The 16,253-nt window shown below is 41.0% G+C and overlaps 1 protein-coding gene across 3 annotated transcripts in view; it reads right to left on the bottom strand.

Moving 5' to 3' along the window:
• NKAIN4 (sodium/potassium transporting ATPase interacting 4) overlaps positions 1-16,253 on the bottom strand; it is an 88,721-nt gene that overhangs the window by 12,972 nt on the left and 59,496 nt on the right. For all 3 annotated transcript variants that reach the window (XM_038369833.2, XM_038369836.2, XM_038369835.2), the window contains exon 4: positions 12,294-12,491. In XM_038369833.2, coding sequence (XP_038225761.2) covers positions 12,294-12,491 — 198 coding nt within the window. The remainder of the gene's footprint in view (positions 1-12,293; positions 12,492-16,253) is intronic.

Here is a 16,253-nt window from a genome sequence, read left to right as displayed (position 1 = left end):
GTCCTAGGTATTAGTGACCTACAGTCTGTTGTCCACTGAGGATCTAAAGAAAACTGGAATGATAGGAAGTAGGGCCAGTTAATGTCAGGATGACAAAGTGTCCCACTGTTTTCTAGTTTGCACCAACATCCATTGTTCGCTTGATCCGTGAGACTTAAAGCTGAACATCACAATACAATTGGGCAAGGACAGATATTTAAAATTTAATCACCGTGACAGAGATAAGCATTTTTGATGCAAATTTTTATAACTTTCTTTGTCTTTGAAATGATGATAAGAACCTGGAGACTTATATTTATTAATTACTTAGTATGTTAGAGGTGAGGTGGGCTCTTGGGCTCTTACAGCAGCAAGCCAGGATCACTAGGTTCTACTCCTAGGTGTAACATTGACTCACTGTGTGGCTGTGGACAATCACACTTGGTGTAAGTTTATCAGTCTGTAAAATGTACATAATAAATAAGTCACTTATGTCACATGATTACCTGGAGTCAAATGAAAATCATCGATTTCACGTGAGTGATGTGAGACTTGACTAATAGATATATGATGCACTTTGAAATCCTATAAGTGGTACATATGGGACACTATTATGTAGGACCTTGATTTTCAAAACACAAAATGTCTAGGACTTCATGCAAAAGTGTGTGAGCATTTCTAATCTGCACATGCTATTACCATCTCTGTGGATACGTCTACACAGGGAGCTAGGGGTACAATTCCTAGCTCACACAGATATGTTCATGCTAGCTGTTATTGAGCTAGTGTGCTAAAAATATGGTGTAGCCACAACTGCACGGGCAGTGGCAAGCAGCAGCTTGGGCAAGCTATTCTGAGGACATACCCAGGGGGTTTAGGCATGTTTGTACCCAGGGTCGCTAGCCCATATCATCACTTACTGTGTACCATGACTAAACTACTATTTTTAGTGTGTTAGCTCAGTGAGACCTAACACGAGTATATCTATGTGAACTGGAAATCACACCCCCACTTCATATTGTATGCATGTGTGCAAAAATTTTACCTTTGCTAGTGGTCTACCTGGCTGTTTGCATACATAATATGCCAATGTGTGTGCGTTCACGTAATTCCAGGTTCAGATTCAGAATACAAATACACATGCACCCATAGAGGGCCTTAGTGGGCTTTGAAAATCCTGCCTTTAATATTTTATAGGGATCAGTGTAAAATAATAATGATAAAGCCAACTCATTGGACTTTCACTAAAACATCCAGGAAAGGGTATTGCATATGTAATGCTTATCCTGATTCACAGGAGATTCCAAGTAGGTTTTCTTGAATCCTCATACATTGCCATCATAGAATCATAGGACTGGAAGGGCCCTCGAGGGGTCATCTAGTCCAGTCCCCTGCACTCAAGGCAGGACTAAGTATTATCTAGATCATCCCTGACAGGTGTTTGTCTAACCTGCTCTTAAAAATCCACAGTGATGAAGATTCCACAACCTCCCTAGGCAATTTATTCCAGTGCTTAAATACTCTGACAGGAAGTTTTGCCCAATATCCAACCTAAACTTGCTGCAATTTAAGCCCATTGCTTCTTGTCCTATCCTCAGAGGTTACGAAGAACATTTTTTCTCCCTCCTTCTTGTAACAACCTTTTATGTACTTGAAAACTGTTATGTCCCCCCTCAGTCTTCTCTTGTCATGGTCTTGTCCTACAGTGAATTTTGGATTAACAGTTATGCCAAACTTCATTCCTAATGGTGTGTATACTTCATATAATACACAGGTAAACCTGATCTGAAGTTGTTACTTCTGTCATCTATGTCAGAGAGGTCCAAAACAGCATTAAGAATGAGGATGAATTATCCTGCACCAAAAAGGTAGAAAGAAAAGGAGGACTTGTGGCACCTTAGAGACTAACAAATTTATTTGAGCATAAGCTTTCGTGAGCAACAGCTCACTTCATCGGATGCTGTAGCTCACGAAAGCTTATGCTCAAATAAATTTGTTAGTCTCTAAGGTGCCACAAGTACTCCTTTTCTTTTTGTGAATACAGACTAACACGGCTGCTACTCTGAAATCTGTCATAAAGGTAGAATTCACATAAATGCTTAATATCAGTCATGCCACTAGGGCCAGTTAAACCTTCTAAAAACTTGTTCCACAATTAAGAGGTATTGAGCTAGCAATAAGGGCTGCTAGGAAGTTTTCTTGGCAAAGAAATTTACCTCCCCCCCCACTAAAACACCCCTTCTCAATATAGAAGGCAAAAACAAACAAAACAGTGGACAAAGTGAACTTTACCAGATCTCCTAATTCCAAATCCTTAGAAGTGTGAGTTGTCTTTCTATTTCTGGTTTCCACTCAACTTTGTTTCAACATAGCCTGCTTTGTGTTTCAAATTTACTCTGCTTTGACCTTATAACGCACGACTTTGTGGCATGGATTTCATCAATTATAAATTACTGTTATTCAATGACTTGTTTCCGTTTTCTCTAAAAAGGTTACATTAGCCTCCCAGCTAAGCCGGAAGGGGGAAGTTTCTGGAGCAGGGGAGGAGGGACATACAATATAAATGTGTATTGCATTTTCATGTTGCCTGAACTAAGCTATAATTAAACCTATCACTTTGGGGATAAAGTGAACTCCTGGGATCTACACTATGTCTTGCCTCATGCATGAATTATGAATGAAACAAAGCCAAAAGAATTGCCATCACCAAGTCTGCTTTCAGTGAGAGAGTTCGCTTGAGCGTGGGCTGAGTTAACTCCAAAAGGCTCAAAGCTTTTAAAGTGGATTCATTGCTAATTCGACAGAGTGTCCTGTGGCACCTTTGCCACTTTTACAGATCCAGACTAACACGGCTACCCCTCTGATCATTGCTAATTGTTTCTTCACCGAACTTGAGAATTAGGGATGGGTTTATTCTATTTCACATGTAATGAATATAAATCCTTCGAAAGAATTAAAATCTTAGTGTGACAAACAGCCCTGTTTTTAATAATGTGATTAACTGGACTGCCAGGGGTTCATATTCTTTTAAGATACGCAGGCTTTTGGCTGTTGGGAGGAACATGACTGGAATTCTGGGATTTCCGAATTAGTAGAAAGACATTTGTGTGGCACTCAGAACAAAGCCTAAAGACACCAGAGTTCACCTCATGGCTCTTTACAATGTTGGGTGAAATAAGTAGGATGGGAGGGAATTCAGCGGGCAATCCTCTGCCAACCATGGTGGGTCTCCTGATGCAGTCATTCATTTACATCACAGAAGCCTCAAGAGAGAGGTCAAAGATTATGGCTGTATTTCACTCCTGTGTAGGATGGTAGCTGAAGGCTCACCTGCCACTTAGGTCTCACTTCAGCCCAGTCTATCGCAAGCCCTACAGTCACATTAGACTGTGACAGAGAAAGAGATGAAAGATTATACTCTCCAATTAGACATTGTTTCTTGCCCTTCAGGGTACATTATTCAATCTGAAAGCCAAGGAAAGCAGTGGATTAAACACCACTGAAGCCACCTCAAGACGAACAGGGGAGAAAGAAAGAAATGCGGCCCACTGGATGGTAATAATAATGGAAAGGGGCACTTCTGTGAGAACACATTCCATAGAGCAGCTTTGCACACAAAGCCCCACCACATATTTTTGATGCTAGAGAAATTCAAGGAGAGCGAGAACCCTGAGTGAATAGGCACCAGGACAAAAGGACACAGGGAATGGTTTGTATGTTTCTTTGGTGCAGAATAGAAAAATGATTCAGTTGCTGTTAAACATGTAGAGGCTCTAACAAAAACAACTGGAATAGATCTGATTTGTTGAAATTTAATTTTTGCCTCAGCAGAGAGGGGAGGGAGAGGCAAGAAGAGAATTTACACAGTTTTGATCTATTAGCTTCTTTTATAGCATCAGCCATCAAGGTGTTTGCCTGCATGAGAAAATGTTTCAAGGTTGATGTATAGAGGGAAATATCAAGAGCAGACTCAGGCCAGAGGGAGGAAAAAATATGAAAATAATCAAGAATCAATGGTGATTTTAGTGGCACAGGAGACTGTGCCTTTAATGGGGTTAGGCTGAACTCCCCACCAGTTGTAACAGCTTTTGGGATAAGCTAATTATTTATGCTAAAATTTAGTACCTCACTTGTTTCCATATAGATTAAGCAATTGAGTTCCAGGAGATCTTGGATTTATTATTATTAATTATCTGTATTTGCATAGCACCTATGAGTCCCAGTCATTGACTAGGACCCCATTGTGCTAGGCGTCATACACAAAGATGTCTAGAGAGGATGCAATCACAGAATCTGATTCTCCACTTGCACCAGTTTTACAATGGTGTAACTTAAATGGAGCAACTCCTGATTTATACCAATGTAAGTGAGAAGAGTCCCAAGGTCTCTGGGGGATGGTTCCTCTCACAATGCTCCCACTCAGCAAGCTCATTCAAAAGAAGCTGGGCATTCATCCCTCCTCTCCCATCTGATTGGCAGCTGCAGAAGTGTGAGATAAGCAAGGCAAAGGATTCATTATGGCCTCAGGAATGACAGGGTGATAGAAAGCTTTCAAGCTCCACATTTCAAATTGGAACCAGGCGAGGCAGAAGAGCCCCAGTCTCACCACCTATAAAACCTAAAGGAAGCAAACAATAAAAAGCATCCCAGATGGCCAAGTAGCAAAGGATTGAAAGTAGTTTTCTTCATAAAATTCATAGGGGGTGATCTCCATTTAGTAACTTCTTCCCATCACGTGCTGTGCCACAGCCCCATTTACCTTTATTAATACAACATCTGTTTGACTGATACATAAAAGACAATGGGTCATATATTGCTCTTAATTTCTCTGGTATAATCTGGATTCACACTAGTGTAACTGAGAGCAGAACCTAGACCCATGTTCCTTCCCCAAAATGGTTACAATTTGAACATGTTGGAAATTTTCCTTCTAAATTATTTTTGATTAAAAATGCAGTTTCTGCAAAATAAAAAAAAATTTTTTTTTGCAAAAATTAAGATTTTGCTAAATTTTTCAAATGTCCTCCAGGAAAATCAAAACAAAATATTTTGTTTCAGGTCAGTTCAAAATATTTGGGTTTGCTGACACTGACACACAACATTTAGTTTTGAGTCAGTTGAACATTAAACTGCATTTTCCTATTGTAGTGCCTTGTCTCACAGGAGTTGTAATTTAGATGCCTGATGCCCCCATTCTCTCTTATGGGCCAGGCTTCCTGGCCGGACTACATGTTCTATGATGCTACACAATTGCCCCTTTGACCAAGCGGCGTGGTGCATCACGGGAGTCACATGGCCCCAGTTGTATCATAAAAGAGATATAGTCCAGCCATGGTAAAATGGAATGTCTTGAAATTAAACATTTTGAGTCAGTTCAGCAAAGCAAAATTAAATGGTTCAGTTTGGGAATATTGAAATTTTTAATTTTGACCAAAAAGGCTTGAACAAAACATTTTGCCATTTACAAACCAAAAAATTTCGTTCTGTGAAAAATTTTAGTATTTCAACTTTGTGTCCTATTTTGGAATGAAATCAAATTTCCCATGGGACAGAAATTCCAATTTTCACTCAACTCTAAACACAACCTACGGAAGACAAGATGTTAACATACCATAGATACAAACACAGTAAAAGAAGAGGCTACAATGAGATGACCTGGTTGCTTAGGCTGGTGATGCACACTTTCTTAAGAAAAATACAAAGTATTGTTTTGGTTTCAGATACTATTATTTTGAACTTTGTAAGCCTCATGGTTGATATGTATTTATTGAGGAGAAACTTGGAGGAGGAGAAGGTGGAAGCATGACAGATGGGCTCATACAGAAAGTGTTCCTATCCAACTAAGCCTAGTCAGCTTTTTAGGGCTAGCTTCAGGGAAGAGAGAGAGAAGCTGCAATTCAGGCTAGGAAGCTCCGAGGACAGAAATACTACTTCTGTTGCTTTGTGCTTTTAAACAGTTCTGCTCTTTGGCATTTAATGCTTTAAGTTGCATGAAGGGAACATGTCCAGAGAGCAAGAGAGCTTTGGGGGTGCTTTTCGGTTGTACAAGAAATCTATACCAATAAAATCCAAGGGCTTTTTTTTGCTTAAGCTGCGCCTCTAGTTGGGGGTTAGACTAGATAACCCTTGTATTCCCTTCTAACCCTATGTTCCTAATGCAATTCCTCTCCAGCTTCACAGTCCCCAGCCATGCTGCAGATGATTTGCAACTCTAAATGAGCAGCTGATTTTGTGACTCTGCATGATACCCACTCTGCGACTGTCACCAAGCAGAGACCACAAAACTCAGTTCAACTATGACCCAAACTGAAATTCAAACCCAACGTCTGCAGCGGTATAAGGCTAATACAGTAACCCAACGTGATTCCCAGCCCTCAACCTTTGCCAGTCTCAGAAAGGGTTTTGAATCCTCTTTGCCCCAGCAAGATACTGATCATTCTTAGGCCTTTGCAAGTTACCCCGGGTCGGGGTGGGGCGGAAGAGAATCAGTGATGTAAAAAATGATACTAAGCTATTGCTCTAAGTCCACCAAAAATGCTCTTGTTCTTTAGCCTCTGCTGCTGTTTCCCCCAGATAACCTCAGTACCAGCTTCCTCCAAGGCATGCAAGTATCCAATTAAGCCTTTTATTAGGAACACATGTCATAGCCGGGTGGGTTCAATCAGCCAGTCAAACAGCCTGGGAAACAACAGGCTGCAAAGCAGAAGGAATGATGCACCTTGGTTGTCCCATGCATCAGCTTCTTTCATTGTGAAAGTCTGTTATCACAGACAAATGGATGGAGCGGGGATCCCCAACATAATCCTGTAGAGGTTATAAGACAAGCTTATTTTATACACAGTGTGCAATTTGCTTTGAGTGATGCCAGTATTGCCGAAACACACATAGGAGATCATTAAGGTAGGCTTGGCAATAGACTAAGGCCTAAGCAAGGCTGTCACCAGTCCTGGGCTGCTGCTGTACAAGCACTGAAAAATCCACAGGCCATCCCCATCTGCCTAAGTACAGGTCTTTGTGATACTCCTTTTCTTTTAACTCAATTGGTACTTGCGGCACCTTAGAGACTAACAAATTTATTTGAGCATAAGCTTTCATGAGCTCACTGTAGTTCACAAAAGCTTATGCTCAAATAAATTTGTTAGTCTCTAAGGTGCCACAAGTACTCCTTTTCTTTTTGCAAATACAGACTAACACGGCTGCTACTCTGAAACATGTCAATTGAGTTAAATAGCCCACCTGTGTTTGAAGGGGATGGGGATCTTGGTTACCACTCTCCTAGTCCCTTTTTTATATGCTCAGATTCAGTAATCCCCTAAGAGGTAGAGGGTAGTGGCACAACTGCCTGATGGCTCTCTTTGGGGCTTGCCAATCCTATCTGACCTGGCCAGTGTACGAGGTTTATTGTCTTCTGATAGGCATGGGGAGGAGAGGAGAGGGGGATGGTAAATGACCCTCCTGGGAGTGACTCCCCTGAAGGCTTCCCAGAGTCTCCCTTGGGAGCAAGGCAGACACCATCTGCTCTCTCCCAAAGCTGCCTAGCAACTGCTAGGAACTTCCTGCTTCCGAGCCCTTATTCCACCCTGATATGATCGACAGGGCAAGTGTTGCCAACAGATGCTTCTCCTCCTTCGTGGGTGCGGGGTTGATACACCCCATCACAGAGGTCTAGCAGTTAAGAGTTTGCTAGCATAAAAGACTTAGCATAAGTCTTAGCATAAGACCTAGGGTTATAATCTTTAGCAATAAGAGTATTTTCATAAACAACTGCAAGGAACAAAACAATGCAGGCTTAACGGAATTTTAGGGTTTTGGGTTTTTTTTGAGTAACATGTACCCTTGCAGCTATCTACATTGACACACTGGAAATACTGATCAAAATACTGATGCAAATAGCGATGTCAACATTCAGAATCCCAGCTAAGGTTACCTGGATAGCCACATATGGAGAGAGGACCGAGATCTAATTAAATATGGTCATGCATATGCTGATGTGTAAACAAAGGATATAAAAACCAATGCATGGATGCTAACCAGTGGTTCAGCAGAATGAAGTAGTAAGCAAGAGCCACCACTGTCATTACCACTTAGGGTGACATGCTTACTGATCAATTCTGTCTTTGTTTTCATCAGTCCATGATGTTCTGGATACATCCGCTTTGTGGATTGCTCTATTCTTTATACCCATTTATTTGCTCAGTATTTTTCACTTGTGGATGAGCATGGTTCTTGATTAAAATGTTTGGTTGGATACACAGGGAGACCTAATCTCAAATTCAACCAAATAAAATTTTCTTAAGTAGCCATTTGAGTGATGAACCTGTTATTTGTAAAAGTAGTAACTCAAATTTATCATAGACTACAAGGAGCAGGAGGAAAGGCAAGGGAGGGTAGAATGCCCAATGAAGCTGGAATACTAGATCAAGCCTTACCCCACCCCCCTTTGCAAAATTCTGCCCTAAGGGCATGAACTATTCAAAGCTACATTCAAACCCTCCCTTTCGTTCTTGCTTGTGACAAGAGCAGCAGAGCACAGAGTCTCTGCTAAGTCCCCATCACTTTTCTCCATGAGACAGAAGTCCTGTAGGTTTCATTTCTAGCTTGAGAGTGAGTTGAGCATGTTTGCCCTCTCACAAATATGGGCTGGGGGAGGTAGGAGGGAAGAGGGGAAGACGTTAATTTCTCGATCCTTCTTGAGTTTCCGGAAAGCTCTTGCTCGCTGGAGAAAAAGGGATTGTGATCAGATATCCAAAGCGACAACCAACAGAGTTTGATTTCTTGACCTTTTTTGCTCTCAGGATGCAATTATTATCAGTGAAAATGTAACACATACCAACAGCAAAACATGTCTTGACTTGCTTTTCACTGTAACATCTGCTGTCAACCTTTGCTTTGCCATTTTCTTGGGAACCTTCCAAGCTGTCATTTTGAATGAAAGGAGCAGACAGGCAGGCTGAAAATTCTCTCTGTTAGGGAGACATTTCCAGCGTCCATCCCACACCATGGACCTTTGGAAAAAGCCCATCCTTCCCTGCTGCCACATAGACAGACCAAAAGTAGGCCAGGTATTTAAAACAGAAAATGAACCTCCAACTGCTGCCTGGCAAGTTGGGGGGTTGTACTGTGGACATTTGCTAAATTGGAAAACAAAGCAAATTTCCTTTTGCAGATAAGTAGGATAAAAATTATTTCTGCTGCATTTTTTGATGGGGTTGGTATGGGCAGGCAGCACACTGACAGTAAATGAACTAACCTGCCTATGCCAGTATACAGTCACTGCTTAAGATGTAAGCTTCTATTAAACATCTCTCTCCACTGTGTCCCTTCACAATGTCCTTTGTTCTGGTGTATTTCAGTGGGTTGGTTGGGATTAGAGGTATAGCCCCACTTTTCTGTCTCATAATCCAGTATTGGTTCTGTCATGATAGTATCTACGCCCTTTTCACTTTCAAGAGACATGGCTTCAAATCCTGACTGAATGACAGTTGAAAAGGAGTCTGATGGATTCTTAGATTAGGCCCTAACAGATATTTGTGCAGATCAAGAAACAATCACATCTCATCACAACCAAGTCTTTGGTGTGGATGCTGATCTCGTTCACTCCAGATAAAGTTAGAAGCAACTCTATTAACATCATGGAGTTCGCCCAGCAGAATTTGCCACAAATGAGATCAGAATCAGGTCTTTGATGGTTCCGCCCCCTTCCCCCCAAACAGAGGCCCGGGATTGGAAGAGCTAGGTGACAGTCAGGAGTCAGGGACATAGTACATTAGCAGAGCCATTCAGGAACACTTCTGTGGCATTCACTCAGCCTGGGTGAAATTCATCCCGAGTAAAGATGGGGTTTATGAAGAGCAGCTACACAGGGGATTTGACATTTTTATCCTGTGAGCAGGGCTCAGGGCAGCTCCACAGCTGCTATTACAGTCCACTGGTTTACATGGAACATTTTTTTTTCATAATAAGGTCAAATTTAATGAGGGGGGATGTTTTCTGGGATGAATCAACCTTCCCTCAGGGGGAGCACACAGCAATGTTACTGTGCCTCAGTGCTCCTGAGGAATAATTATCTCCCCAGGATTGGACACGTGGTCACGTATTATTTGTTAAGAAGATATCAATTTCACAACACTGAAGCTGAAACAGGTAATTCTAAAGCTGCTGGACAAAACCCACAAACACAGGAGAGGAGGCTTTGCATCCCTCACCCCACTGCTTTGAGGTACTGAGGTACATTCAATTTCTCATAGATGCCTGACAGGCATCTAAGAGGGAATGAGGTCAGAGCCTTTGCTGCATCTCCCCGTTCTTCGGGAGACATTATATATATATATATTTACTGTGTCTGCAGCACTGAGGCCTGCAAGCATTCTGGAAGGGACAGCAGCCTATAATAAAGCCTATAATAAAGTCTGCCTGAAAATAAGATAAAGAGAATAGCAAAACTATTGGCAAGGATCAAAGAGTGTGGTTCTCAGAGACTAAACTGGGAAAGGACTAGCAGCAGTTGGCTATTTTTAGGCAGGGCCTGATTGAAATAATGAAAAGCCCTTTAAGGTTTCCTTTCTGCTCTGTCTGCAAGGGACATCTGTCTAATGTCCAGTAAGATTGTATGAGCACTTAAGGGACCCCAGGAGATATAGGCCTGGCGCTTTAACATTCCACCTTTACTACAGGAAAGGTATGACCCTTTTACAGAAACTCACCACGTACATCAGGAAATCCCTAGCAGGAACTGTAGGGACTTCCGTACACACGCGTGCTTGAGCTTGTATCCCAGTTTCAGGGCCCAGGATGCACAAAAGTAGGATAGGAATCCTCTATGGTTTACATCTCAAGGAGGGAATGGGGGAAAACAACTTATACATATTTGCCCCAAACCCATTAATTTCTTGCCCAGCCTCAATCAATTTCCTCTCTCCATCTGGCAAGCTGAGAGCACTCATTCTGAACCCATGCTCCCTTACGCATTTAGAAACTCACTACATGAGCTTACAGTGCTCTGTAAAAAAAGTTAAGAAGTATCAGTATACCCAGCTCAGAGGCAGGGGTTGTAACCCTGCCTGCTGTGTTTTGTTGCGGCAATCTATCTTGGGGCCTCATGCCCAAGTTTTCAGGATCCTATAAAACCAGAGCCAATCCTAAGCATAACATAGGTCCAGGTCCTGCCATTTGTTGACTGAGCCCTTCCCCTTAAGTCTGCCCACTGGGAGGACTTTGATGTTTCTTAAGTCAGTCAGAGGGAATGCTATTAAGTGAGGTATGACACTTCTACTCTCTCAAGGGTTTAACATTCAGCCTCCAGAGCACACTATCATTGGTTAGCTTGGAAAAGAATGAACTAAGAAACAAAAGCTTTGGTTTTCTTTATGGCAGAGCTGGCAACTACCATGAGAACACTGGTCAGTAAAACATCCACGAGTAACATTCAGACTAACAGTCCTTCAGAAAAAGGCCATATTTCCTTGAAATATGCACTGTGTTCCAGCACGCATGGGGTTACATTTCTCACATCTTCCTTTCTTATGCATACAAGCCAATGTCAGGTGCAGTCAAACCTGTCATTTGAAGCACCCCAATGGATTAAAGCACAGTTCCCAGCTGCAGTAGAATCTGTATGTATTTAAAGCCACTACACTACAAAAGCAAAGCAGATTAAAAAGATGTGATGCAACCACAAAATGCATGAGCATCAGTGGAAATAAAGACAACAATGGGACCTTTTATTTCAATTAATTTCACATGCAAATGAAAAACAAATTAATTAATGGGGAACATTAAGGACAACACATTACTGCAGTATATTTTAAAAATGCCCATGAAAGACTCCAATGAGGCAATGTTTGATGGAAACTTAATACAAATCACTGGTGTCAGCAGGAATAAAACATGCCGCTTTCTGGATCTATCAAAAGTTGTTTTGTTTTCTGAAGGAGGATATTATCTTCAAAGGGTAACACAGATCTCCCCTCCCCAAATCCTTTCTATCAGCACACACACACACACACACACACACACACACACACCCTTCAAATATCCCAAGTGCCTATAGGAGATACAAAAAGCTACGTCTCTTTCCTTACCGAAATGAGTTTCCCTTCCCCAGTCATTGGATTTGTTATTGTAGAGGTACATGTGGCTTGTTATGGTAAGTGCTAGGCTGCTGGTATCAATTTCTATTTTTAAAAAATAGGTCTTGTAGATATTTAAGAGAACATGGAGTTAAAAAACAACCACTCCCTTTGTGCTACCTACTAACATTCTACTTGGATGGTTTTACTCTTTGTTGGAGACCAGATCCGCTAGGCAGTACTCACCGCTACCAGAATTTGGACCGAGCTGTGCATGACCTCAATGTACCGATACTCTAGAGCACAATCAATCACAGAGATGTAAGAATGGCTGTCCAATCCCTTTATGCCAGCCACGGAAGCCTCCTTCCTTACGCAGCCAGGGCCATTTTCACTCCACCATGACTGATGTTGGGAGATATTAAAGGTCAAAAGTTCGCTGTCCTGGGGAGAAAAAAAAAAAAGATGCAAAAAAAAAAATCTTCATTTACAGAGGAATTAACTCATAAGTCCCATTTAGGGGGGGAGTTGCAAAAATGCTTAGTGTTGCCTTAAAAATTGGCCATTAAAAAAAAACCTGACCATTAAAGTCAATGGGAGCCTTCCTAGGCGAGTGCTGACAGCTTCTGAAAAACCCACCTTCAGTGAGCGCTAAGAGGATCAAAAGGCGTTTAGAAGCATTTTTCAAACAAGCTGATAAATCAGTATGGACTAAGGCCTGCCAATGGGACACAATGCTGCAACATTGTGCCAATCAGTCCCACCTTAACATGGTGATGTCTAGATGCAGTCATGAGCATGAGGTAGCTTCAACACACCATATTGCAAGGCCACAACAGAAAGACACTTTATAGGCACCTAGACTAGTTTGGGGACTCAAGACCATGTGTCTAGTGGTGCCTGGAGGAGAAAAGAGCTGTCAAGAAATTCGGAATATCTGCAAAGATCAGGATAGAGGCAACACTCTAAATTTGCAAGTTATCTTAGATTCATATAAATATATTATGTCAAAACATGATGGGTTCTTGGAGTAGGTTATAAACTTTCAGATCAAGGCATCCTGGAGATTTTTTTCATACTTAATATACCACTGCACTGTTTATTCTAATCTCTCTAATTATACTTCATTATTGACTATTACAGATGGGTTGTGTTAGGAACAAAAACATTCTCAACACATTTTCTCAACACAGAGCTGGTGCACCTTCATTGCACCTGGACCAGAATGAGCTCTCTTAAAAGTTCCATCCACATTAGGAAATTGATCCATTGTTAAATATTATTGTCAACAAGTCCCAAGAACACTTTCTGGAATGGTGCTGGAAGTGGTTCATCTTATCTGCAGTGGTTTACACAAATACCAAATTATGGTGACTTTGTCTACTGCATACAACATCTTTACTTTGCTAAGAACTCTGACAGTAGTCAGAGACAGCAGCCATTTTGTTCCCAGAGCTGCTGCAGCTTGTTCTTGACACACAAGGACGCACTTCTCTCTTACGGAGACAGACTCTACTTTTGTTCTTTCTTGCTGCTTTCCTTTAAACTACGATATGTTGGAGGTAAATGGTTGCACAGGGAGATTAGGGAGGCTATACAATTTTTAAAAACTCAATAATAATAAAATAATAATAAAATAATAATAATAATGATGGGGGATTTCAACTACCCCCATATTGACTGGGTACATGTCACCTCAGGACAGGATGCAGAGATAAAGTTTCCTGACACCTTAAATGACTGCTTCTTGGAGCAGCTAGCCCTGGAACCCACAAGAGGAGAGGCAATTCTTGATTTAGTCCTAAGTGGAGCTCAGAATCTGGTCCAACAGGTGAATATAGCTGGACTGCTTGGTAATAGTGACCATAATAAAATTAAATTTAACATCCCTGTTGTAAGGAAAACACGATAGAGGCTCAACACTATAGCATTTCATTTCAAAAAGGGGGACTACACAAAAATGAAGAAGAAGTTAGTTAAACAGAAATTAAAAAGGTACAGCGCCAAAAGTGAAATCCCTTCAAGATGCATGGAAACTTTTTAAAGACACCATAACAGAGGCTCAACTTAAATGTATACACCAAAAAAACATAGTAAGAGAACTAAAAAAGTGCCACCATGCCTAAACAACAAAGTAAAAGAAGCAGTGAGAAACAAAAAGGCATCCTTTAATACATGGAAGTTAAATCCTAGTGAGGAAAATAGAAAGGCAAATAAACTCTGGAAAATGAAGTATAAAAATATAATTAGGAAGGCCAAAAAAGAATTTGAAGAACAGCTAGCAAAAGACTAAAAAAGTTTTTGCAATTACTTTTTGAAAGTACATCAGAAGCAGGAAGCCTGTGAAACAATCAATGAGGCCACTGGACTATCGAGATGCGAAAGGAGCACTCAAGGATGATAAGGCCATTGCGGAGAAACTAAATAAATTCTTTGCATTGGTCTTCACAGCTGAGGAGGTGAGGGAGATTCTCAAACCTGAGCCATTGAAACTATAGTAAAGAACAAAATTGTCAGACACATAGATGAACAGAATCTGTTGGGGAAGAGTCCACATGGTTTTTGTAAAGGGAAATGCCTCACCAATCTACTAGAATTCTTTGCGGGGGTCAACAAGCATATGGACAAGGGGGATCCAGTGGATATAGTGTACTTAGATTTTCAGAAAGCCATTGACAAGGTCCCTCACCAAAAGCTCTTAAGAAAGTAAGCTGTCATGGGATAAGAGGGAAGGTCCACCTGTGGATTGGTACCTGGTTAAAAGATAGGAAACAAAAGGGTAGGAATAAATGGTCAGTTTTCAGAATGGAGAGGGGTAAATAGTGGTGTTCCCCAGGGGTCTGTACTGGGGCCAGTCCTATTCAACATATTCATAAATTATCTGGAAAAAGGGATAAAGAGTTAGGTGGCAAAATTTTACAAGTGAGACAAAACTACTCAAGATAGTTAAGTCCCAAGCAGACTGCGACGAGCTACAAAAGGATCTCTTAAAACTGTGTGACTGGGCAACAAAATGGCTGATGAAATTCTATGTTGATAAATGCAAAGTAATGCACATTGGAATACATAATCTCAGTTATACATATAAATGATGGGGTCTAAATTAGCTGTTTCCACTTCAGAAAGAGATCTTGGAGTCATTGTGGACAGTTCTCTGAAAACAACCACTCAATGTGCAGCGGCCGTCAAAAAAAGCAAATAGAATGTTGTGAATCATTAAGAAAGGGATAGATAATAAGACAGAAAATATCATATTGCCTCTATATAAATCCATGGTGCGACCACATCTTGAATACTGCATGCAGATGTGGTCGCCCCATCTCAAAAAAGATATCTTGGAATTGGAAAAGGTTCAGAAAAGGGCAACAAAAATGATTAGGGGAATGGAATGGCTTCTATATGAGGAGAGATTAATAAGACTGACTTTTCAGCTTGGAAAAGATACGACTAAGGGGGGGGGAATATGATAGAGGTCTAAAATCATGACTGATGTGGAGAAAGTAAATAAGGAAGTGTTATTTACTCCTTCTCATAACACAAGAACTAGAGGTCACCAAATGAAATTAATAGGCAGCAGGTATAAAACAAACAAAAGGAAATATTTTTTTCACACAATGCACAGTCAACCTATGGAACTCCTTGCCAGAGGATATTGTGAAGGCCAAGACTATCACAGGGTTCAAAAAAGAACTAGATAAGTTCATGGAGGATAAGTCCATCAATGGCTATGAGCCAGGTTGGTGTTCCTAGCCTCTATTTGCCAGAAGCTGGGAATGGGCAACAGAGGATTGGTCACTTGATGATTATCTGGTCTGCTAATTTCCTCTGGGGCACCTTGCATTGGCCACTGTCGGAAGACAGGATACTGGGCTAGATCGATCTTTGGTCTGACTCAGTATAGCCATTCTTTTGTTCTTTGTGTGTGAAAAAAATAGATCATCCACACTAGCAATTAAACTATTTCCAACGTTGGTTCAAGGGAAAAGTTCCCAATAATGGTTTTCAGCAAGAGGTCAATTTCATAGCATGGCATGGGATTTAGATTTGTAAACTAGGTAAATTTGCCATAGAAGCCACAGAAGGAGAATAAATATGGAGCACTGAGTCTACTCACAGAATCATGTCTGAACATATCCAGCTGGCACGATTAGAATTAGGATCTACAGCTGAAATAATAATGAAAAACATTTTTGAACTAACACTTTA

Source organism: Dermochelys coriacea, chromosome 13 (genome assembly GCF_009764565.3).
Source record: "Dermochelys coriacea isolate rDerCor1 chromosome 13, rDerCor1.pri.v4, whole genome shotgun sequence".
Taxonomy (NCBI): Eukaryota; Metazoa; Chordata; order Testudines; family Dermochelyidae; genus Dermochelys; species Dermochelys coriacea.
Note: the sequence above shows the minus strand (reverse complement) of the source record. Positions and strands in the feature narration are given on the sequence as shown.